General features: G+C 44.7%; 1 protein-coding gene across 1 annotated transcript in view; it reads left to right on the forward strand.

Moving 5' to 3' along the window:
- EPM2A (EPM2A glucan phosphatase, laforin) overlaps window positions 1–25,980 on the forward strand; it is a gene marked incomplete at its 5' end in the record, with an annotated part of 1,251,062 nt that overhangs the window by 1,010,315 nt on the left and 214,767 nt on the right. The window contains 1 exon segment of the mRNA XM_069606724.1: window positions 21,718–21,738. Coding sequence (XP_069462825.1) covers window positions 21,718–21,738 — 21 coding nt within the window.

The following is a 25,980-nucleotide window of genomic DNA, read 5'->3' on the forward strand; positions in this document are numbered from 1 at the left end:
CTAGTGATTCTTTTGATCATCCGAAGATGGCATTTTTGAAGATTCCTGTTCTCTTTTATGCGGATGGTGCAGTTTTATTGTTTGCCTTTTAGGTCCTTATACAATAAGAAAATACTGTTTCCAAGCACCCACAGGGCAGGGAGGGAGCAAGGGAGGGAAATACATTACAACACAATATTTAAGAACATAGGGGGGAGGGATGAACCTACTATAACTTGTGAGTATTCAGAACGTGCAAGTGCAGAAAGGAAGAGGTAAGAGGTGGTTAAGTGCTGGGCTGTCCAGGCTCGAGGGAGAGCTATAGACGAAGTGCTAGTAATGTTGAGTGCTACACGGCCTGGGCCGCGGGAGGTGTAAGTGCGAGCCTCCAGAGTGGAGGGTGTACAGATGCTAAGTGCTGTGGATAGACAGGAGCAGGGAAGAATTGGTGTGGGAGGTCAAGGCCTCAAGGATGAATAAGGGCCAAGTATGCTGCTTCACCAAGTGTCGGATTAGCAGAGGAGAGAAGGAGGGAAAGAGGAAGAAAAGATGAAGGTCTTCAGGAGCTTCTGGAATTTGAGGAGATCCTGCTCAAGGTAAAGGGAGAGGGGAAGTCTGTTCCATGGGAAGGAGCCCGCAGTGGCAAGTGAGTGCCTTCTGTTTAGCAAACTGCTTTACGCACAGAGGAACAAGGTGGTCTAGAGAGAGAGTATTTAGTGAGATAAAGTAAAGATAGTGTGGTCCCTGGGAACAGACAGCCCTGTGGATGATGCAGGGCGGTTTTAATTTAATCCGTGCAGCAACCGGGAGCCAGTGAAGACTTTTTAGTGCACGAGAGATGCAGTCCCTGGACTTAAAGGAATGGTTCGGTCCAAAAATGTTATTGTCCCTACGGGTCGGCCATGTGTTTTTAAGCCTAAATCGCTCGATTTTAAAAAAATTTCCTATGGACCTTACCCGAGTTTTCGTCCATTAAACGCACGCAAAAACAGGCACCAGGGAGCTGCCATTTCGTGATAATCCTATCACTTGCCCCATCGCCCTGGCTGACCTGCTTTTGTGGCACTAAATCATATCCCCCGCCCCAGAGCCTGTCATCAGCAGACGTGTACCGCCCATTTCACAACGCCAAAGCACGTCTCGTGTCAACAATCGCTGCGCTTCAGCTAATGACGTGTCGCCATGGAAACGGCAGGAAGCCTCTTTACTCAATAAGTATAAACAGACCGTTTCACAACACACAGCAGCAGATTTTCGATTCCATTCCTCTCTCTGTGTTACTTTGAGTATTCTGTGACTCGTTTCTGTGCTCTGGTCAGCTACCTTCGTTGCTTGTAGCCCGTGTGAACAGATACCAGTACCACCGATATAAATTATTTTAGTTTGTTTAACACACAATGGCTACAATAATGCCCTACATGTACGAGCCCGAGTATACCGAGGAGGAACTACTGGAAAGGGAAACATGCGAAAACGATGGGGCTTCGGATGGCAGTTGGCAGGACGAATCAACGGATGAAGACACTGGACCTAGTCGCATGGACAGTGTTTCCACCTGGTGCACATTCAATCGGTGCGAGCTAATGCCAACCGAGGACGAGAACTGCTGCTGCTGTGAAAACTCGGGATGCGTGGCCTACATTTCGGAAGTCGAACCACGGCCGCAATGCATCACCAAGCTGCCAGACTTCAGGGCAGCCTGCCTCACACGGTCCGGATAATGATGGTGCTTATGCACGAACTTTGCGCAACTGTTCGTCCTTGTAATCCGAGTAACGAGTAAGTATACTCTGCTTGTGATGCCGCTCCTATTTCATGGTCTTCTACTATATCCAAAATTACATACACATATCATGTTAACGCATGAAAGTCGTTCAATAGTGTGCAGTCTCTAGATAGCATTTGTCCAAGCAGAATGCCATTAGTTACAAGAATTGTCATTGACAACAAACGTTTAATAAACTTATCTTGTTCATTTAAAAACAGTTTGTATCATTCTTTTTCACAGGTGGTACCGGCTGGTGGCCTATCGTTCCTTTACATGGTGGCTTCACGGGAGGCTTGGACACCGCGTTCGAAGAGTAATACCCGCCTGTGCCATTCGTGCCATAAGAGAAACTTTCCCGAGTGACATCGGTCAGTACAGGGGATTTTCCCTCGCTGTGCTGCAACCTGACCTATACAATGTGTAAAGTCTTGTATTTTTGTGCCATCAAAATAAGCCAGTCAAAGGGATCCTGCTCCTGAGGCAGGCCGCCCCCCTGCAATCCACATAAGTGTGTCTCCATTCAGCAGTCTTCCTGTGCCTTGTCTGCACGCCCACCGGCCCATCCTCCCCCCCTCCCCCATCAAAGGCATTTCGCACCCGTGGATGAGCGCTGCCATGGTGTGCTGTCAGGGGCGATAACGGCCAAGGTGCCAAACACCATGTACACTTAAAAAGGTATCCCACGCCCAGGGGCAATCCCTCACATGGCCTCCTCAGACCCCGTGTCTCCAGGCAGGCCAAGTCTGACGCTGGCCGCCCCCCTGCAAACCACATAATACCACGACATACACACGTCATTCATTCACAAACACACCCCTGTTTCTAATACTTTATAAACCACTTGATATGTCTCATGAGAACATCTTTGTGCTTTGCAAGTCAACTCCTGATCGTTCTACCTGAGAAGCACTGAGATCTGTGCTAATCTGCTCGTCGTCGTGCCATCTGTGACCGCTTCGAGCAAACTCGTCAGTGTGCTACCTGTGGCCATCTACCTGTCCTCCTGCAACATACTGTTCGGCCTGCTGAATCCAACTGTTTGTTGGTCAAGGTAAGGCCATGTATCCTAGTCATATTTCGGACATTTTTAAATTTCTATCTATTTGCGATTAGAGTACCCAATAGTCCTATGTTCATTTGGCTCATTGCTATTGACTTGAGTTTCAATTGTTATGCTATCGATAGATCTATTTATTTTCATCTGTGTCAATTGTCATCGAATTGCATCCTTCGGGGGTCCAGTCTATAATGTAAGCATGTTTCCTTCTCGTGCAAGACAGAACATCCAAGGGACGAGTCACATGGTCAGAGTTTAGTCACATCATTTACAAATTTCTGCAACTTATCCAAACACTAAGCCGCACATGATGAACTGGTATAGTTCCGGCGAGTAAAACAAACTTTGCATTGAACATTGTATGGTTCATTTACTTTTGTATCACATTTTTATTCATCAAGATTGTTTAATAATGTCGATATTTACTTTTCAGAATTTTCAACAATGCCTGCCTGTTCGATTAGCGGTTGCCCTTCGAAGATCCATGCTAAATCTGAAGGCACTACAATGCATGTATTCCCGAAAACTGTTGATCGAATAAGAGAATGGGTCAGATATTGCGGATATCCACTGGATGAGCTTGAAAGTAGAGTCCAACAAGTCTTACAGGACAAGAGGGGTGATCGATACCGCATCTGCAGCCGGCACTTTTCCTCGAACATGTACGCCACATCTTGGGTAACAAAGAACAATAAACGGCGAACAACACGAAAATTGCTCGCAAACACTATTCCCACTCTATTCGTCCACATTCCGCCATTGGTGAGTCAAGTGTCCGCTTTTAGCTTTAGGCCTTGCAGTAGTGTGTAGCTAGCCGAATGGATTAATTGATATTTTAGGTGTTGTTTCCAATTTGTAATACTTTCGACATTGATATGAATGTATAGCTTTTTGAATAATGACATTTATCAATATATTATTTTTAGATTTCATAACCCACAAACTAAATCTATATATGGGCACAGGAAACTGTGCTATCTTGCGCATTTTCAATAGCATTACTCAAGTATTCTGTCTTCTTACATGGCAATTTTAAATATTGGCATTTCATTATCAAACAATAATTTACCTTTACAATTGCTTGACTATCGCTTGAATCTGAAGCAAGAACATTCTACTTCCGTGACGTGCTCGCAGTTATCAACCACTTCTAGCGCGTATCAGGTAATCATACTTGGCTATTCCGCTACAGACTTGTTTTATGCATGTCAAGTAATCGTTTTTATGTATCGTGTGATTATTTTACCAATTGTTTGGTCAGTGCTTTCCAATTGATATACACCTTAGTTGTCGTCCCCTGGTGTTTGTTTTCAGTTATAATTAGTGTTATCCATACTAATGCAAGTACTGTCTTTCAGGGAGATGCTGAAGCATCCACCACATTGACAACAGCCCTAGATGTTCTTCAGCAGCACGAGGTATGGATACTGACAGCTCCATTGACTGTGATCATCAGGACTGGAACACTTGTCGTTTGTTCTACACCATGTTTCATTCGCGGTTAGCCATTGATATGTACCTGTGCGGTCGACCCCAAGTGTGTGTTATGTTTTCAATATTGTAATCCTTACTAATGCAAATACTATGTTTCAGGCAGTTGTTGAAGCGTCAACCCCCGCACTTGATGCGGAGCCTGACATTCAAGTAATTCCAGGGGAAGTGGAAGCGGGACCATGCGGATACGAATCGGCGCAACAGCTTTCGGAAGTGCGCACTACATTTACAACATCCCTAGATATTCTTCAGCAGCACGAGGTATGGATACTGACAGCTCCATCGAGCGTGATCATGTAACGTGATTCCATTTGCTATACTTTCTTCCCTATGAACGCAAGAACTGTGTTTCAGGGAGACGATGGAGCTTCCACTACAAGCACAACATCCCATTTAGATGATGCAGATGTAAAGAAATCGGAGAAATAAGTTGATTAAATTTGATCATATTTAAATATTCCTTGATTCTTTTAGACAAAGCATAATTTGTGGGTATCTCTTTATATGTACCTGTGCCGTCAACCACAAGTGTGTGTATGTTTACAATATTCAAAACCATACTAACGCAAGTGCTGTGTTTCAGGGAGTTGCTGATGCATCCTCTCCAATACAATCATTCATGGCAGTTCATGCACAGCCAGAGGTATGGATACTGACAGTTCCATCAAACTGTCATGATCTCTGCTTCCAAAAGGTCAGGACTTACCCAACTCCCTTGGAAGCAGACCCATAACCCAGGTTCCGAGTGCCAATCAGTCCCAATTGGGACCTTTTGGACCCTGTCCTGGCGCCAGTGGCACCAGGCTCATAAATATGCCCAGTCCCAGCGCTGGAAGTGCCGGGCTTATAATGCTTGGGTGGACTTACCTGCAGCAGACCATGCTGCTTACTTACCTGCCAGTTGAGCCTCTGATCCTCTTCTGTTTGGGACTACTTTTCCTGTTGGGTGGGGCAGGAGCCACTCCCTAGGTTCAGAACACTGGAACTCTTCTGGAAAGCAGGAACTCTTTTTCTCTAGGCGAGGCTGTGGAAGGAGACACCTAAGCACTACAGGAGGCTATTTAAACCATACCCGATGGATGAATCTTGCTTTGCGTTATTCTGCATCCTCTGCAGCAGAACGCTCATCGTGTCTTCTGCATCTGATCCTGGGCCTAAAGGAAAAAGGTTTACCATCCTGAATCCAGTCTTCAGCAACACCTATAAAGACAAGAAAGAACAGGTTAGCACTACGGTCTTCAGTGACAGCGCATCTCTTACCTGGTCCATTGGCTGTCACCAACGCCTCGCGCTGCATTCCGGCATCTGAAAGACAAAGGCTTACCTACTTTTCGCGTGCTCCGGAGGTCTTCGCACTGCATTCCGGCATCTGAAAGACAAAAGCTTACCAACTCTTCGCACGCTCCGGAGGCCTTCGGCGCTGCATCCCGCATCTGAAAGACAAAAGAAGGTGCGTTTAAAGACATTGGGTAACTTCAATACTCACGTGCCATTACTCCTTCCCACGCCGAACCCAGTGGGTATTCCAGCACCCTTCAGCAGCTCCGAACTTGTACCTGCAAGATAAAAGGACAGTTAGTGCGCATCGTGAAGCAGGCAACAAGCGCTTACTTACGTGCTTCCAGGCGCTTCTATTCCTCACACGGGTTCCATCCTCAACTCACTTCGGCCCGTCATCCGCCATCGCCGGAACCCTGCAAAACAAGAGACATCATTACAAAAGACTTTTAAAGACATTTGAAATGCTCGGAACTTACCGTTCGTGCAGTAAACGACGGACAGCAGTCCTCTGAAGTCAAGAGGCCTGCACCCTTATCCAGTGAAGAAACTGGTTACGGCACCCTGCCCCGAGGCAGATGGAGAGCACGGCGTTCACTTACCTAAGGTGAGAGCGTTAACCTTTGGGGTTCTACAGGAGAAGAGAAAGGGAAGAAGAGAGAGACACCCAATAACCCAGTTCATTAATCCCATATTTTCTATCTGCAGACATCTTACTCTTCGAGTCAGACATACAGTGCACAGAGGTCCAGCCCAAAGAGCCAACCGTGTGTTACACATCACCTTTGAAGATACGGTATTTGCCCAGTCAAGACCGGCGCCTCTGCGGGAATCAGGTGAGCGTTACACAAACTAGGTCATCAGAGCTCGAATACTTGTCGTTTGATTGTTCGAAAAAATGTTTAAATCGTGTTTAGCTATTGAGATGTACCTGTGTGTTCGTCCTCACGTGTGTTTTATGCTAACAATATTGTGATACATAGTAATGAAAGTACTGTGTTTCAGGGAGTCGATGGAGTCTCATTCCGTGCTGTCTATGCGGATACAGAAAATATAGTCGTTGCAGTGCAACAGGAAGGGAAGAGATGCGGAAACGAATCGGAGCTACAGCGTGCAGATGTTGAAGGTCAAGTCAAAAACGTTGCAAAGAAAAGAAACAAAAATAAGGTTAGTTACAAACAGTTCATAACTTTAGACATTTATTTGTGCTGGGGACTATTTTATGTTTTTTTCCAGTCAATTGTACTATACTTTATCTTGTGTTTAAACTGAACATCCCTTTTCCAATCTGTCCTCTAGTTACCCATGGGTGTACGAACTATACATACACAGACAGTGAAGTGAATGAGAGATGTTGCTTGCCAGACCATTTACACTATGAAGGAACTATTAATTCAGACGCCGCGTGTTGAGACTAGAGATGCTCAAGTCCAATGGCCAGAACATGAAATGAATGTGTCCGGAGAATCCAGTAAAGATGTATTGGACCATTGCTACAGTGCAACACCACAAGAAGATGATACTGAATGTATTGAAGATAGCTCTGAAGTAGTTGCAGATCAATTCACACAATCTACACCCACCAAAAAATTGCCACCAAAAAAGCTGTCGACATTGTTGTGTTCTCCCATCAATGTTGAAGTAACAGATGTTGAAATGACAGAGAATGAACCAGCAGCAGCATTCACCGACACATCAGAACCTGACATCGGCGATATTTCTTTCAATTCTGCTGATATGTCTGCAACAATGCAGTCCGAAACATGTGTGATGCCGGATTACAGTCTAATGAAAGAGGGCAAATACATAGTATTCGACAGTTGTTTGATGGATATTATAAGTATGCTGAAATGTGGGCATTCCGTCAGAGGGAAAGTATGTGGGAAGCCATTGATTCATGTGACTCGTCAAAAACAAGGCAGTAACGTCACAATACATGCCGCCTGTAGATTAAATCATACGTTCTCATGGTCTGCACAACAGATGCTGGGGAAACTGCCAGCAGGCAATCTACTGTGTGCAGCTGCATCACTTTTTAGTGGCTCCAGTTATAGAAAGTTAGAGTCTTTCTTTCAGTTTGTGGGACTCCATTTCATTTCTAAAACGCAGTACTACAAATTCCAACATGATTATCTATTTCCGGCCATTAGTGATGCTTGGAAAATTGAACAATTGTCTCTAGCAAGTACATTCGAAGGCAAACGATTCAGGCTAGCCGGCGATGGACAGTGCGACAGCCCTGGATTTTCTGCCAAGTACTGCATCTACCACTTTCAGGACATGGATAGTAAGAAAATTGTGAGTTCGGTGGTCGTGCAGGTGTCCCAATGTAAATCCTCAGTGGCCATGGAGAAACTAGGATTTATAAAATCAGTGGAATATCTACAATCGAGGGGAATGCACATCGACCTCATAGCCACGGACAGACACGTTTCAATTGCCAAGACAATGAGAGAGCAGTTCCCACATATTAAACATCAATTTGATGTATAGCATCTTGCTAAATCAATCAATAAGAAAATCTCGGCTGCAGGGAAAAAAAGGTTTGGAAAGTATTTCACAGTGGTCCTAGTCTATCAGCAACCATCTTTGGTGGAGCTCCAAAACTTGTGAGGGGTCAGTGGAAATCCTACTTAAAAAATGACGGTCACTAATGCACCACTGTACCAACGTTCAGCGCTGGACAGAAAACCTACATTTCCACCAATGTGAACATGGCCCTTTGTGCCCAGAGGAGGCACGGAAGAAGAAGTGGTTGGTTCCATCTTCACCCACACACAAAGTCATTGAGAAGATTGTTTTCGATAAAAGTCTATCAAGAGATTTGAGGGGGCTGACAGAATTCTGTCACACAGGAGGTTTGGAAGTGTTCCACAATATGTGCCTAAAGTAAAGGCCAAAGCGCTTGCATTTCAACATGAAGGGCATGAAACATAGGACTCTACTTGCGGTCTTGGCCCATAACGAGAATGTGTGCCATGAACAATCTAGAACTACAGGTAATGTAGGGATGCTTTGCTACACTACGGCCTTTGCAAAAAGAAGTAAGCAATGGGTGATCAAACCAGTCTATTAGGAAATGGAGTTCATCTTTATTAAATGCCTTATTGTTTCTGTACTCGAGAAGCACAGATATGGAATTTTGAGCGTTTCTGTGCAGAGCACTGATGCATTGCCACCAAACATTGCCACTGTGCCATGTCCACCCAAAGAAGAGCTCGTTGAGAAGTGCAAATCCCGGTTTAAATCATTATAATCTGATTGTCTTTTTGTAAAGAAATGTTATTGTACAGTGTACATACAAAGTATGCAAACCCTAACCCCTACCTTCACCATCCTGGGTGGCGAACAACCTGGGTGTCATCTTTGACTTCTCTCTCTATTCACCTCATATCGCTGACCTTGTCAATATGTGTATGTATATATTTTTGTTGATGTAACTAAGTTTCGCAATCTCATGTAAATGCTGCGCACTGTTAACCGAGGGGAGGCTTGCGTATTGCAAATAATAAAACAAACAATAAATCTCACTTTCAACTCAACTCCTTGGGTACTTTATACTTTCCCTGACCTTCCCCCAAAAAGTCAATGGGCCTCATTATGAGTCCGGCGGTAACCGAGGCGGTAAAACCACCTGGTTACCGCCGGACTCGTATTACCATTCCGCCTCTGTGATTCCTGGAATTACCGGGGCATTACAACCCCGGTTTTCCGGGAATCACGGAGGCAGAATGGTGTTAATCCCCATTCCAATTGAGTCCTATGGGACTATGGGATTCCCATTGAGTCCTCTGGGACTCAATGGGAATGGGGTTCATGGAAACACCGGCAGAATCTCGTAATGCTGCCGGTGTTTCCTCGTCTGCCTGCAGGTGGGCGGTGTTAAACCCGCCAGGTTAAACCTGGCGGGAACATCGCCTCCCGCCTGCAGGAGTCGGGATCAGGCAGTCCGGAAACAACGGTGGCGATGGGTTTACCGCCACCGTTATTTCCGGACCGACTGATTTGTAATGAGGCCCAATATCTCCATAGTTATGGTTCTCTAGGGCTGCAAAGCTCGCGGACAACGAGGACAAAATTGGGGGCCTTAGAACGCGCCAAGCGAGCTGTTGCAGATGGGAGAGAAGCCAGTTCGCATTTGCACATTGAGGCCCAGTACATAGATGGATTCGAAAATTCAAGTTCTCACAGATGGCTTTACTACGGGATGTTGCAAAGTAAGAATGTATGCTAATTTTGAGTGAAGGTCAGCGGCTTTGATTTTCAGCTCGCGGCCTGAAGAGGCCCACAACTCGCACTGGCAGTATAAGGTTCTATTGTTTTTTGACCTTGAGAGACAGGGACCATGCCGAAAGGACTTCCTTTGAAGGGGGGGTGCAATAACGTAAGAGACGATAAGGCAGAAAATTCGGAAACTAGACCGAGTTTCATGTTAGTTCAGTATACGAAAAATCGTTGTCACAAGCACAGTGGGCTTTACGGACTGCATTACGCAGAGACACAATGAAAATTGCAAATATAATGTAAGTAACTCTTTAGACACTTTTATGCCGGAATGAAGAATTAATGAATGGATGAATGAATAAATGAATGAATGAAGAGCAAGTAAAACGTTTGTGGGATCGTCTTTGTACCGGGCACATGAGCATGCAGGTCCACATTCCACACGCATGTAGACAAACAGTCGTTTCTCATTGTGTGTTAACCTCGATTTATTTTGTTAGTTTTCGTATTGATTTTAGAGCCGAACATACTCCATTGCACTATCCTTGCAAGCAAATAGTTTCTGATCGGCCGTAATAAATAAAATGATTAATAGTAATAAAGATCGGCTGGCGAGACTATTTATAATTTGTATGTTTTCAAAACAGGTATATCCTACCCTACTTCTACTGCCACCAGTTTCAGACCCCGGCAGATGGTTTTTTCAACCGCCAGCTGCAGCTTCTTGTAAACAACTGCACCACTTTGACGACCTTATGGGACGATCGCCAAGGGCCCATATGCCCTTACGCGGTACTAGCGGCTAGAAGCAACATATCAACCTTTATGCTGGCCTAGTGCCTACTTGATGGAACAGACTTGCGGTTCACCGTGTGACCAAAGTGCTTCTTTTAACGAAAACCAACACCCTGTGTACCATAAAGGAACAGCGCGTGACTCACGATAAAACGGAACAGCATTTGCGGATAGAGAGAAAAGAAAAAAAATCACATTCCGATTTAATATACCAAATGCTGAATATTCTATAAACATTTAATGTCAAATAAATGTACTTTACCAAATGTGCTGTGTTGCTGTTTGATTTTAAAGTACAGTTTCATATTCCGAATTGTGGCGCGCTGTGTTGTGAGTTGATCTTTGTTGGTTTCCGGGTTCTGTGTGAAGTCGCGTAGAAGACGACTGGGCGCGTTTGCCTACGCAGCAGAGTAACGTCACGGAGAGAGGCGGGGAATATGAAGGTTTTGATAATGTCAGGCTCAGGGGCGGGGGATATGATTTAGTGCTGCAAAATCAGGTCAGCCAGGGCGATGCGGCAAGTGATAGGATTATTACAAAATGGCCGCTCCTTGGTGCCTGTTTTCGCGTGCGTTTAATGGATGAAAACTCGGGTAAGGTCCATAGGAAATATTTCTAAAATCGAGCGACTTAGGCTTAAAAACACATGGCCGACCCGTAGGGACAATAAAAAATGTTGACCGACCATTCCTTTAAGGCCAAGGATAAGTCTCGCTGCCCTTTTCTGGATAAGCAGTAGGGGTCACAGAGTTGAAGAGGGAAGGTTCAGGAGGAGGCTGTTACAGTAGTTAAGTGTAGAGAGAACCAGGGTTTGAGTCACATTGAGTCTCTGAGGGAAAGTGAGAAAATGTCAAAGGAAGAGCTGACAGTTGGACTTCTTGGCAATGTTCTGAGTTTAAGGGTGGAAGGAGAGAAGGAGAGAGCAGGAGATCCAATGGGAAGGATCTCAGTTTTACAGGCGTTGAGGCAGAGATCATTGGAGGCGCACCAGGACTGGCTGGCAGATAGGCAGTCAGGGATGATGGGGGTGCAAGAGGGTGAGTAGGGAGTCTGTAGAAGAGTTGTTTTTCATCTGCATAACACTGGAAGTTGGAGGAGAAGAAGGAGATGAGGCATGCAGGGAGAGCAAGGTAGATTTTAAAGAGCCAGGTGAGAGTATAGAGCCCTGGGGGACACCACAGGCGGAGATGGAAGTAAGAGAGGAGAAGGGGCCAAGGATTACTTGGAAGGAGCAGTTACTGAGGAAAGAGGATAGCCAATCCAGTGCCCGTTCCGAGATACCAAGTGTATCATGGAGCCTTTGTATGAGGATGGTATGGTTTACTGTGTCAAATGCAGAAGAGAGATTGAGAAGGATGAGGACAGCTGGATAGTTGGAGTTCAGAGATGCAAGCAGTTCTTCCCGGCTGTTCATAAGAGCAGTTTCTGTGCCTCTGGATGCTCAGAATACAGATTGATGGTCGTGGAGGCCATCGACAAGCTCAGTGTGAGAGTTGAGTTGGAGCAAGTTCACCTTCTCAAGCAGCTTCCCCAGTAAGGGGTGATGGAGATAGGGCAATAGCTGGCAGGGCAGGTAGGATCAGAGGATGTTTTTTCAGGAGTGGGCGCATAAGGCAGTGCTTGAGGGGGGAGGGGAAAGATCCAGTGACAAAAGAGTGATTGCAGAAATCAGCGAGAGCAGGGGCAAGAGAGCCAATGTTATGCTTGATGGTAATGGATGAACAATGGGAGACCTGTTTAGAAGAGACCTTCATGGAGCGGACAGCTCTGCTAACCTCTTCAGGTGTGACAGAAGAGAAGGAGGAGAAGACAGAGGGAGGAGGAGGGAGGAGTGAGGGGGGTGTGGAATGGGGTGTGAGGGAGTGTTGAAAGGGAGGTCAGAATGTCCTGAGTTTTAGTTTTCTCTGGCAAAGTGTGAGGTCAATATATTGCAGAGGGCCTGGGAAGGAGAAGGGAAGGAGGAGACTGCAGAGGGGTTGGCTAATTCCCTGCAGATTTTGAAAATTTCAGCTGATTTATTGGATGTGCCGGAGACCTGGGCCTGGATGTGGCCTATTTTCTTTGCATGGATGGTGAGTCTGTATTGCCTTTGGAGCAGGCTACATGCCAGTTTATCACAGGATGCGCCGGAAGTAAGCCATTTCTGTTCTGCTGCCCTGTAATTACGTTTCAGGGCTGCAAGTTTGGTGTCGTACCAAGTGTTATGCTTTGAGGCAGGTTTCAGACAGATACCCATGACTGGGGCAAGAATGTCAAGAGTGTTGGTAATGGAACGAGGGGGATGTAGGTGGGGCGAAGACTGCCACAGTCACTCGTTTCATTGGGCGGACATTAGTGAACAGGCCTGGTGGGTCCTTGGTGGGTGGGCCATAAGCAGCGGGCACACAGGGCCCAAGATGTGAGGAGAGGAGGGAATGGTCTGACCAGGAGAGAGGGGTGACTGATGGTGGGGAGAGAGAGAGGTCAGAGGAAATGAGGGCATTGAGTGTGTGTCCAGCTGTGTGGGTTGGCCCGGAAGGGAGAATGGAGAGGGACAGCAAGGTGCAGAGGTCAGTGAACAGAGTTCATGCAGAGCCTGACGAGTCCAGTTGGATGTTTAAATCACCCAGGATAAGGTTAAAGGTGGAGGAAAGTAAAGAAGAGCAGAAGTCAGACCATTCAGAGAGGAATAGGAAGGTGGCACCTGGAGGTTATATTGGTTATTCTGGCAACCACGCCAATGGGTTTAAAAAGCGAATTGAATATTTTTTTGTTACGTGTAAGAATCTGCATCTGGAATTAAATGGACAACAAACTAAAGTCAGGGGGGCTTATTACGCGTCTGGCGGTAACCGTGCCGGTGCTACCAGCGGGTTACCGCCAGACCCGTAAATATTTACTGGCGCCTGACTTCCCGGTGCCACGAGGGTATTACAACCCCAGCGGCCCGTAAAATGTTGTTCCCCATTCCCATAGAGTCGCATAGGACTCTATGGGAGTGGGGACCATGGAAGCACGGGCACCGTTAACCAGGGGACTGTTTGCACATCCTCAAACGAGATGGAGATAAGAGGCTCATGGTCAAGCCTAATCATAGGCAATCAAGACACAACTATTGGTCCAGTGAAGAGGTTTTTGACTATGGACCTCACAGTCACCTACCATCAAATTATATTACATGATGCCTCCAAAGAATTAACAGCATTTGTAATGCTGGAAGGACTATATCAATACGTGAGGTTGCCATTTGGTCTGGTGTCATCCTCATCTGTGTTCCAGAATGCCATGTATTGTCTCCTAACTGGTGAAGGTGTACTTTTTATAGGACGATATACTCATATATGACAATACGATAGAGAAACACAATAATAGATTTAGGATTGTATTAACTATATTAGCAGATGTTAGTCACACACTAAGTAAGGAGAAGTGCGGGTTGGACAGAGACCATATGGGATATTTGCGTCATGTTATTCCAGAGAAAGGCATAGAACCAAAGGACGACCTCATTGATGCCATAGAAGACACTCAGCGCCCTGACAATGAATGACCTTGTTCGTATGGCAGAGTACTTTTCCAAATGTGTGGCACATTCTGCAGACAAGAAAAGCTCTAGGAGAACTAATGAAAAAGGGGGTCATGTTTGTTTGGAATGATGATTGTGATGAAGAATTTAAATCATTGAAAGCGGACCTAAATAAGGTGTCAGCTCTGGATAATTACAAGCAGAGAATTATAACTGCGGATGCCAGCAACATCAGTCTACCTGCGTCATTGACTCAAATGGGAGGAGGCAAAGAATATACTATTGCATTCACCTCGAGATTGCTAACAAGGGATGAGAAGACTTATGTCACAATAGAGAAAGAATTATTAGCAATAAAGTGGTCCATACATAAGTTTTGGTCCTTCATACGGGGCATACCATTCAAGGTGCATACCGACCACAAACCGCAGAAGTAAATCATGGAATCCAAAGGTCAGGATACATTTTCAAATCAGATTTGAAGATGGGTAGTTGAATTACAAGATTATGCAATGGTAACCATGTACATAGCTGTCGTGTGCAACCACACCACAGATTGTTTGTCATGTCTAACAGACAAGGAAGAACAAGACAAGGAGGAGAAAGGTGACCAAGTCATGCTGAATTAGGGACAAGCCATACTACAAATTGAGTGGTGTGAAGCTATGGCAAACGATGAGAAAACACCTGTGATAAGAGATGTAATCCTGAGCAATACATGGCACAAAGTGAAGCTGAAGGGAGCAGGGCTGAAAGCTATATGGAGGATTAAGAAGAAGTATGTCTACAGGGAGAATTGGTGAAAAGAAGGGACAGGAAAATACCTCTGAAGAAGTTGAGGTAAAATATAACAAGGCTGTCGCACAAGGGTCACCAAGGAATCATAAACACCAAGAAACAAATATGAAGCAATTTCTGGTAGCTGGGCCTAGCACGAGAAGGGGAGGAGACCACCAGAGAGTGTATCTTTTGCAGAATGAGTGAAAAGGGTTTCGTGAGTCATACATGTCCTATGGTCATGCCTGAACCCCTCCCCCCCAGTAGCACATAGGAAAAGGTAGGAGTAGACATAGTGGGACCAATACAATGGGAAGGCCAAGCAAATTATTGTGTGGTTGTACTTGACCTAGTAACAAGATGGGGCGAGGTGTTGATCAGAACAAATGTGAAATTGAGAAGGATCATTGAGTTTTTTCAAAGTATTATTCTCCAGGAATGGATCCCAGAGTGATTTTAACAAACAACGAGGTGCAATTTAAATCCAGAGAATTGCAAACATTTGCTTGGGAATGTCATGCCTGCGCCATGGGCGCACACATTGGTGAACAATATGGACTACTTGTTATTCATTTATCTACAGAAAACTCTTGGATCAACCGCTATTCACTTCTTGGACCTTATTTCCCATTTGCGATACTTTGGTGCTTTTCTATTTTTCCCAACAAACTACACTTACCACAATGCAATTGGCTATAACTATCTATTCCTGGCTATTCCTATTTGTCATCATCGGAACTACAATCCCCAGAAGCCCTAGGGATCATCTCTGCTTCCACCAACTCAGGAACAGAGAGGGAGGAGGCCGATTGTATGCAGGTGTGCTGATCCAGGTGCGACCAATTAGCCTGCCTCTGTGCTGGGCAGGGCGGTATAAAAGCTGCTGCCTGCAGGAGATCAGTCTCTTGCATTAAGAGTCTTTCCAGCACCTTTTTGCTTCGAGCTACGGATCTTTGTTTGCGGTTCCTCCTTACTCCTGCTTTGGATCCAGTGCCCTGCCGGGCTCTCTGCATTGCAGCCGATCACGCTCTGCTGCTTTCAAGCCTCCAGCTTTGCGCTTCTGGGCTCCTGCCTTGCAGCCGATCACGCTCTGCTGCTTTCCAGCCTCCGCCTTTGCCCTTCCGGGCTTCTGCCTTGCAGCCGATCACGCTCTGCTGCTACCTTCCACCTTTGTCTTCCAGGTTCCTGCCTTGCAGCCGATCACGCTCCGCTGCCTTCAACCTACAGCCTTCATCCGCTGGGCTTCCAGTCTAGCAGCCTCTACAGTCCTTTGCAGCCTTCTACAGTCAGCGGCCCTGCTCCCCTGGGCTCACTCCTTGCTGACCGGGCCTTCTGGGCTCCTTGCCGTGCAGCCTGCTTCACTCCGTTGCCCTAAACCCTTTCCCTCTGGGCTCCCTTCCTTACAACCCTGCTCCTTTGGGCTTGCTTTTTGCTGTCCTGCTCCTCTGGGCTCTCTACCTTGTACCCTACAGTCCTCTGCAATCCACAATAGTCTACCTGCATTTTTTACTTTCAGTTATTGCAGTTCCCCTGTTTCCTGACTGCTGCTCCCTTGCTTTCTTCCTTGTTTTGAACCCTCTGTTCTTTATCCCTGTCCTATTCAGTTATACTTCTTTCCCTTCATTTCCTTCTGCTAGTTTTCTTATCGACTTCCTTTTTCCTGGATTTGTCTGTTAGTGTCTTCTCTTGTACTGTTTGTAGACCCCTTTGTACAGAGCTTGTCTGTTGGTTTCCGTCAGGCAACCTCTGCCCCTTCCCTTGTCTCTTTTCTGCGTTACAGACACCCATAGCTGTTGTTCCAAGGCATGAGCAAACAGCGTGGGCCTCTGTTATAGCAAACTGTGCAGAAGGCTAGAGTTTTTCCTAAGGTCCGTGGAATACTCTTTTCCTATATCTGCATACACCCCTATAGGGAATCCATTCTGTTGTACCTTATTTCCTTGCTACACTTGCCTACTCTTCGTTCTCTTTACTTTCAGCTGTGTGTGTACTTATCTGTCCACCTTACTTCGGCACAACCACCCAAAGCCTTCCTGGGTGTCCTGTGCCACTCTTAACAGAGTGCCATCCTTGACAGGGAAAGGGCTATAAAATTGCACAACAGCGCTATTTATCATCCTAGGACCATCGGGGTGGTAAAGCATTTCAACAGGGTAATAAAAAACACCATTAAATGGGCATGGGCCAATCAAATGAAATGGAAGGAGTCTGAAAAATTCAGTGGTGGCACATCACTTCATGCCACATTCCACCGCTGGGACATCATTATTCGAACTTAGTAGGGGTAAAAAGCTGATCTCTACACAGACTCCACCATAGATGCATAGGTCAGAAACTAAAATTGATACACGATTATTGATGGAAGGATAAAAGGGATCCAGCAGCATAACAAGGCATTGCATGATAAAAAGGGGGTGAGAGTACCCAGGTACTCTTCTGTAGGTGGGTGGGTGAAGGTCAAGTTTCTGAATGCATTGAGAGAAGGGCCCTTGAGATAGCTGCAACCCATCTCGGTTGTGAATGTTCAGAGGAATGCTATTGCGGCTGAGGATGACAGAGTTTAGAACATGGAGAGGGTGATGGTGTGCGGAGAGATGTCACGTATGATTCAGGGATCTGATGGGGATGTGAATAAAAACTGTGGATAAAACCAAATGCCTTAGTGGAAAATCCACGTAGAAAATGTAGCAGCAGAAGAGTGGAGAGTTACAGTTCCATCAACAAGGAGATGACGAGGCGAAGTGGTGAAGCGGTCATAGATGTGCGATAAAGGATGTCACCTGAAAGGAGGGGGGGGGTGTGGTGATGAACCGGAAGCCGAACACCTTACCTAGAAAAGATGGATAAGAATAGAGGGAAATCAGGGTGTTGGGCAGAGGAAGACCAGGACAGAGCTCCATAAATTAGGAGATATGATTGATAAATAAACATAACCGACACTTACCACGGTTGTGCCCCATCACTTTAATTTCTCTCATAAATGGGTACAATTATAGCACAAACAGGACCAGTACACACTTCTCTCACACCCTGGTACAACTACAGCAAGTGCAATGCTAGGGCAAACTTTCCATACACATGGTTACACTTGCACCATGGTCAAATGTTGGGTTTGGTGACTTTAAATCAATACAGTTTAATATGCAGCATCTTAGCATAAAATAGAGTGTTAAGTGTGTTCTGAATTTCAAGGTTCCAATTACATGTTTTCTATAGAGATAAAACTAGCAGTACTGTGACTTCACATGATTCTTTCATAGAATTTTTACCTTCATGTTTGGTTCTGGATTTTGGACAGTTTGAGCCTGCTTCCCTAGGCAGTGCCTGCTGTCGTGTCGAGCGAAAATAAACTTGTGTTCCCGTGTATTTCGTGTGAGCGTCTACTTTACATCAAGCCGTTGCAAAACAGCTTAAAGATAGGTACATGCTCAGCAAGGACAATGCCAGTGAAAGTTTCATTTGCAAAGAACACTGATAGCCTCCACACATGTGGCGTTCTCTGCATTCAGACGCCTGCCTATCTCTCACAAAGCACCTTTAAGTGGAAGCTGGCTGGAAAGAGGGGGAGGTAGGAGTATAATGTGCAAACATGCCTGCTTTCTGAACTCAGTTCAGCAATGTCTCAATGACGTCTTACTTCTTGTGTGGAAGTGGAAGGGAGACATGTATACAATGGAGCGGTAAGTGCAGCTGTTCATAGACACACACAAACACAGCCCTTTTGAGTGCAAGTGCACTACAGGTAAAGTGTTATCACTGTGCCCTATATTCAATGCCACTCGTAGTGGCATTTTACTCCTGCCCTGCTTTTCAGTAAATCTAATTCAGAGGGTCATACCTTTTGGTTATCACATTACCCACATTCTACAGTGGCCTAACAAAATGTTCAATGCGTTTAATACCTTTCACTGTAAGTTTAATATAACATTAGCCGACCCACGTAAAAGTTTGACAATGTATGCAATATGCATTTATCCTCAACCCACACATATTCTCAGACAGCATGCTTCTCTTGGTTTTATAACATGCACTAGAAAGAAATACACTCGTATACATGGGAGAGCCCCCACCAGAGTGGTTCAGCATTGTTTGAAAGGTTAGAACAGACAATTGCAAATGAATTGTGCAGGTTTTGGTTGCTAACTTTCCAAGGAATACTAGATAATGTTTTCATCTTTGAAATCACACACATACAAAGTATGACATCTTGTAAGTAGCATGTGTGCTCCAAATAGTCTATTTATTCATGGCATTATGTAAAGTTGCATGACTAAATAAATATACGTCAGCTTTAGAACAAATGCTGAAATTAACCCATCATGGAGTTAGTAGTCAGAGGCAGCCCTGCAAGTAATACTTAACCACATATATCTATCAGATTCTTCAGCCCAATTGAACTATTTAAGAGAAAATGTGCAAAAAGCACAGCACACTTTGTCCTATTCAGAGATTGTGGTAAGTCTATTCAGGTCCGTGTTGCTGAACTTGCATGAGACCCCTACTCCCATTCCATTTGCCTCCTGCTTCTATCCAAGATGTGTTTGCTTCAGTTGGGCCATGCTCTGCCTCCAGAAGTCCCAGCAAGACTTAATCATGACATTTACCTGCCTGGGGTGAGTGATGAGTTACTGAGGTTTTAATCAAGATTTCTTCCTACAACCGCACAATATTTTAACTTTTGTGCCAGATAATGTGGTGTGCAGCCCATAATAAAGTTTAAGTAGGAAACAGGCCTACTTCCACTGCCATTTTAGTGACCTGCAGACTTTTCTGCATTGTGTTAAATCCAGGTGATCGCTGAAGATTGCCATTACATTATATTTTGCTGTGCTCTGAAGTTTGCCATTGTGCTGAATCCAGGTGTTCTCTGACAATTGCCTTTGCTTTAAAACCTGCTGCGCTCTGAAGTTAGCCTTTTTTTGTTGAATCCAAGTTATATCTAAAGTTAGCTACTGCTTAAATCTTGCTGCGCTCTGAAGCTAAAAAGACAACACTCTGATGGCTACACCATCAGATCTGGAGACACCAGTTTGCAGTGATAACTACTGCATCCTAAATACATGATTAGTTCAATGTCAAACAATAGCAATGTATGAGTCCTTTGTTTTGATTTTAAACTGGTGCTTGATTTTCTTAAAATGGGTGGCAGGAACCACAGCCAAAGCATTTTGGACAGAAGGTCCATCGTCAGGGATGGCTCTATAGATAAACACAAAATATACATAAATAAACACAATTACACCCTTCGCGTGAAGTGTGATAAATTTAAAATGGACAAAGAACTTAGAGACAAGTGACATCTTATATTACGTATTGTCCTACCTGTGCTGCACACTATCTCTACCATCTAGCTATCTCTAGCAATGAAAATGTGTGAATTCAAATAACTTCGTTCACAATTGCACTATACATAATGCCCTTTCTCTATGGATGACAGCAAGTTGTTTGTCTACTTACAGTAATCACTGGGATGATGTAGATACCTCGTATGCCATAAGGTCACTACAATGACTGTAATGTAATACACTCAGAATGAATACAGATTCACAGTTTCTAGAACAATGTCCATATTTTTCATGCATGTGTTAAACTCACGCCCACTTTATGATCACGGTCTTATTCGAAGAAGAAAGGACCTGTAAAATAATGATGTTCTCTAATTACCTCCAGAGGTGTGCAAATACAGGCTGTCGTTATATAGCCCACATAGTCTGAGCACTCCCTTCAAAGATAGTAACAAAGTTCCTATCTGCAACATGTTCCTCTGTGCAAGGTAACAGTTGTTGTGGCGTTCACTTACCTATAGCTACAAATGGCAGTGTCCCTATTCATCAGAACTCAGCGTCTGACATTGTGATGTCACAATGACATCATTGCACTAAATTATAATGCTGTTTGTCACTCCAATCCATGGACCTTTATGCAAGAATCATTATAACTTCACTATTTGCCCTTCAGTTTTGATTACAATAAATGTATAAACATATGGTGGTTAACGTAGATAGTTAATAAATAAAACAATGTTCATTTACACATTTAAAAGGATCATATTTGATGTGTCACAATATCCCCACCTGGCTTACTATACATAGTTATATTAGATAACATTCATGTTGAACCATAATCACATCCATATTCTCCATGTCATATGCTTCACAACAAAACTTTTTTGTACTGAATTCTCAGCCTCGACTTACTAGATTTGAATTTCAAATGGTATGCACTACATTTAAATTGTTATTACCGATAATCCGCCATCAAGGCAACTCATTTGCTGTCAGAAAATATCACTGATTCATGAGTAACATATATGCAAAAAACTAATGTTGTTTCATTCTCCATAATTACCTTAATCAATGTACTGCATACACAAATATCAGTATGTGCATTATTACATTAAGTTATACATATAAATGGCATTGGTGCCACCAAATTCCTACATGGTAACATATTAACTCTAATGCATATAGGCATATATTGGTATAATGCACTCTGGATATTAGTCAAATTAGCAAGAAGACATTCAAAACTCAAATTGATGGTATCTCCATTATACATAAAAGTATTTCTAACCGACAAACTGTACCTGTTCATACAACAGTGTTGAGTCAAGGGATCTGATTACACATTCAATCATAGGTTGTAACAATACAGATTGATTCTATAAGAAACAACTTAGACATACCTCTTCATTCATTCCATTAGGATGCACTGTATCCAATCTATTTATCCATTCTGCTTCCTTTTGTTCAAGAATCTTAGTGATGTTTATCCTTGCTTGTTTTGTGTCAACTACTTTCAAAATGTATAATCTGATCTGCGTTATTTGGTGTCTTTCAGAATCAAAGTGTCTGGCCACAGGTGAGTTTGAGTTGTGTGTTCTAATTGTTCTAATTGTTTTCAATACAATGGGTTTGTGCTTTCTGACTTGTTTGTCCCACATATAATAGCCGCATGGGAATTTTATTGCATATATTACATTAGATGTGTCACAGCTAGCGTAATCTCTTAATTTAATTGCTCTGTTTTGGGATGTGAGACTGTATTCCCTTTGATAACGTTGTTGCCAATGCAACATGAAAGGCATAGGAAAGTCCCTATCATCCGAGGTTTAGATGCTGCCTTAATTGAGCACCCAGTGCTGATAAGCCAATCGTTCAAATTACTGCTACATTTGTATGCAAAAATGGGGTTAGTACAAAAGAGATTCTTAAATTTACTATCACAGGACAATATACCCCAATACTTCAAAACACTTTTCTTAGCATCTAGCTATCTCTAGCACTGTGTGCAGTATTTGCTAACAAACACCCTCTTTCTTGCACTCTGAAGTTAGCCATTTTATTTGCCTCTTCTTTTAAAACGTGCTGCGCTCAAGTTAACCATTGTGTTGAATCCAGGTGAACTCTGCAGTTTTTCATTGCTTTAAATTTTGCTGCACTCTGGAGTTAGCCATTGTGTTGAATCCAGGTGATTCTGAAGTTAGCCATTGCTTTTAATCTTGTTTCGCTCTGAAGTTAGTCATGTTGGTGAATCCAGGTGATGTCTGAAGTTAGCCACTGCTTAAATCTTGCGACACTCTGAAATTAGCCAATGTGTTGAATAAAGGTGATCTCTGAATTTAGCCACTGCTTCAATACAGCTGCGCTCCGAAGTTAGCCATGTTTTTCACCACTACTTTTAAAACTTTCTCTACACTGAAATTAGCCATCGGGCCTCATTAGGAGTGTGGCGGTCTGGAAACAAGGGTGCCGGTAAGCTTGCCGGCATTCTTGTTTCTGGACCACCACACTACACGTCTGTCTGCCAGGGCTGCTGTGAAGTTCTGACCCTGCCGGCGGAGCAGCCCCAGTAGGAGTTGTCATGGAAGCACCAGCACTGTTAGCAAAGGTGCCAGTGCTTCCGAATCCCCATTCCCGAGGAGTCCTAGTGGACTCCACGGGAATGGGGACTTACCGAATTCCCCGCCTGTATTCTTACTCTGCCAGGACTTGTAATGTTCCGGTGGCACCGGGAAGTCCGGCGACAGATCCAGTGCACAGGTACAGCGACAACCCACTGGTAGCACTGCCGGGTTACTGATGTACTCGTAATGAGGCCCATTGCTCTAAAACTTGCTGCACTCTGGATTTAGCTCATTACAATTTCCCCGTTCCAGAAATAATGCAGGTAAAATTGCTGATAATTCTGGCATCCTACCGGACTGGGGAAACACAAGTTTGCTGTTAGTGGCCGCGGATCTACCTCCAGGCCTTCCAAGCTCTCATGGACCTCTCCCATACAGATTGATTTCCGGATCCAGGAAAGAAAGGCAGAGAAAAGGAAGTCTAAGTCAACATCCCCAAAGCCACAGGTTATCCCTGCCCAAAAGAAACAACTACTTCTCAAGCCTCAGATCCAGAATCCATGCAACTAGGCGCCTTCCGAGGATCTATTTCTCCCCAAGAAAGGATCCATTGGATTAACACAGGACTGTGCATGTATTGTGCATGTATTGTGCCTCTGATAAACACCTTGTAAGAGAATGTCCTATAGCGCCACCTTGGCGTTCGAGAAACGCCAGCTCCCGATCCTAAGCGGAGAACAGCTTTGGGAGAAAGATGGCTGCTCCTCATCTATTCCTTCCATGAAATGTCCAGGACAGAACACTGTCGTGATTCTACAGACATTCGTGTCCCCTTCCAAGAGAGAATCTTACCTCATCCTGGCCTTAGTGGACTTCGGTGCCATGGGCATTTTCATAGACCATGATTGGGTTGTCAACCATCACATTCCTCGAGAAACCAAAGAGATAGTACAACCTGTTGAAGCCGTTGATGGCAGACCCTTGTTTTCTGGACCCATAACTCACCAAACCAAGGACTCATTGCTTTCAATAAACAACCATCGGGAAATACTTAAATTTGACATCATTAATTCTGCTCACTACCCCATGGATTTAGGCATGCCTTGGCTACAGAAACACAATCCCTACATCAATGGGGCAGCTGGGTCCTTGTTTCTCGGTTCAGAACATTGCATGTCCCATTGTTTATCTCTTGCCACATTGCCAAGTCCTTCAGCGGACTTCCAGGAACTCAAGCAACCATCCGTAACTGTCTCCAACATTATCCAAATTCCTCAGGCATACCAAACATACTCAGATGTGTTTTCAACAGCTATTGTTCAAGCTCTTCCACCTCATAGAGCCGAGGATTGTGCCATTGATACAGAACCATCTGCAGTGATCCCCTTCGGAAGAATGTTCATTTTGTCTGAACCAGAAAAGAAAGCTCTCTGAGAATATCTGGATACCAATTTGACAAACAGTACTATTCGACGTTCTAAATCCCCAGCCGGTGCTTCCCTCTTCTTCGTTCCTAAAAAAGATACCAAGGAACTTCAACCTTGTCTGGATTACCGTGGCCTCAACCAATGCACACTCAAGGACCGCTATCCATTAGCACTTATTTTGGACATTCTGGAGGCAGTGAGGGGTGCTGTTATTTTCACTGAACTTGATCTCAGGGGTGCTTACCATCTCATTCGCATAAGGGAAGGCGATGAATGGAAAACAGCCTTCAGAACTCCCTTTGGTCACTTTGAGTATCTGGTAATGCCCTTTGTTCTCGCCAGTGCTCCTGCAGTATTTCAGCGCTTCATGGATCGGGTTTTTTCTGACATGCTGTTCCTTTTTGTCATTGTATGTCTGGACGATATACTAATTTACTCCAAGGAACCTCAGGCTCATCAAGAACATGTAAAAGCAGTTCTACAATGCCTACGTGATGCCTACGTGAACACAAGCTCCTGGCCAAACCTGAAAAATGCCTTTTCCATGTATCAACCGTTCATTATCTTGGATTCGTACTTAGTTCCAAAGGAATCGGAATGGATCCTTCTAAGGTTGATTCCTTCCTGTCTTGTCCTGCTCCCACTACTGTGAAACAGATTCAATCCTTCCTGGGATTTGCTAATTTCTACAGAAAATGTATAGGCGCGTTTTCTGACATTGTGCATCCCATTGTAACACTCTTAAAGAAGGACACTCCATTTCAATGGTCCTCGGCTCAAGAGACGGCCTTTCAACAACTGAAACAGGAATTCACTCAAGCTCCAATCCTAGCTCAACCTGATATAAATCGACCCTTCTTGGTAGAGACAGACGCATCCGACTATGCCATCGGAGCAGTCTTAAAACAAGAACTTGAGGACAAGATGGAACATCCTATTGCATATTTATCCCGCACCTTCACTCCCAGTGAGGCACATTATTCCGTCCTGGAGAAGGAGTTGTTAGCCATCCGACAAGCCTTCACCGACTGGCGTCATCTTCTTTTCGGTGCTAAATACCCAGTACAAGTTTGTACGGATCATAGAAATGTACAAGTGTTACAATCCCTGGAGTGCAGAAACAGCCGTCAGGCCCGTTGGGCCTTCTTTTTAGCCCGATATCAATTTCAAATATACCACTTTCCTGAAACACATACCATCATAGCTGATGCCTTGTCCAGACGTCCTGATTATGAGCCTCTCGAAGCATGGACCTTTCCCAAGATGTTTCCTAACACCGGGCCTCATTACGAGTCGGCCGTGCTGGAATCCGGTGATTCCGTGACGACGGTTACTCCACTACCGCGACCGCAGGGTTGCAGAAAGAAGGGCCGATTACGGCACTTGGGTCACGCGCAACACACAGAGGCGGAAACGGAGTCACCGCCATCATGTAAACACCCACGCACATGGACTTTACGCCACAGAAAACGGTGCTAAATCCGTGTCCGCCCCCGCCGACACGGAAACACCGGAAGCGGACACACCAACATCGGAAGCGGAAACACCATGACCGCGGGAAAAAAATGGAACCAGAGAAGCGGCCATTATATAAAGCACAATCCACTGCCATCCTCAGACACCACAGGTCAGATTACCTCCCTGAGACTGACAACTCATCGAATGGCATCCAGGATTCCAGCACGCAGACAGCGAAAGCCGCGCTTTAGTGAGGCTGAGCTCACAGTTCTGGTGGACCACATTGTTCAGCATGCGGAAATGCTCTTTAGTGCAGACCAGCGGCCTGCTACTCAGCAACGGCGCAAGGAGGTGTGGGCGGAGGCAGCACGC

Source organism: Ambystoma mexicanum, chromosome 4p (genome assembly GCF_040938575.1).
Source record: "Ambystoma mexicanum isolate Mex_15411 chromosome 4p, UKY_AmexF1_1, whole genome shotgun sequence".
NCBI lineage: Eukaryota > Metazoa > Chordata > Amphibia > Caudata > Ambystomatidae > Ambystoma > Ambystoma mexicanum.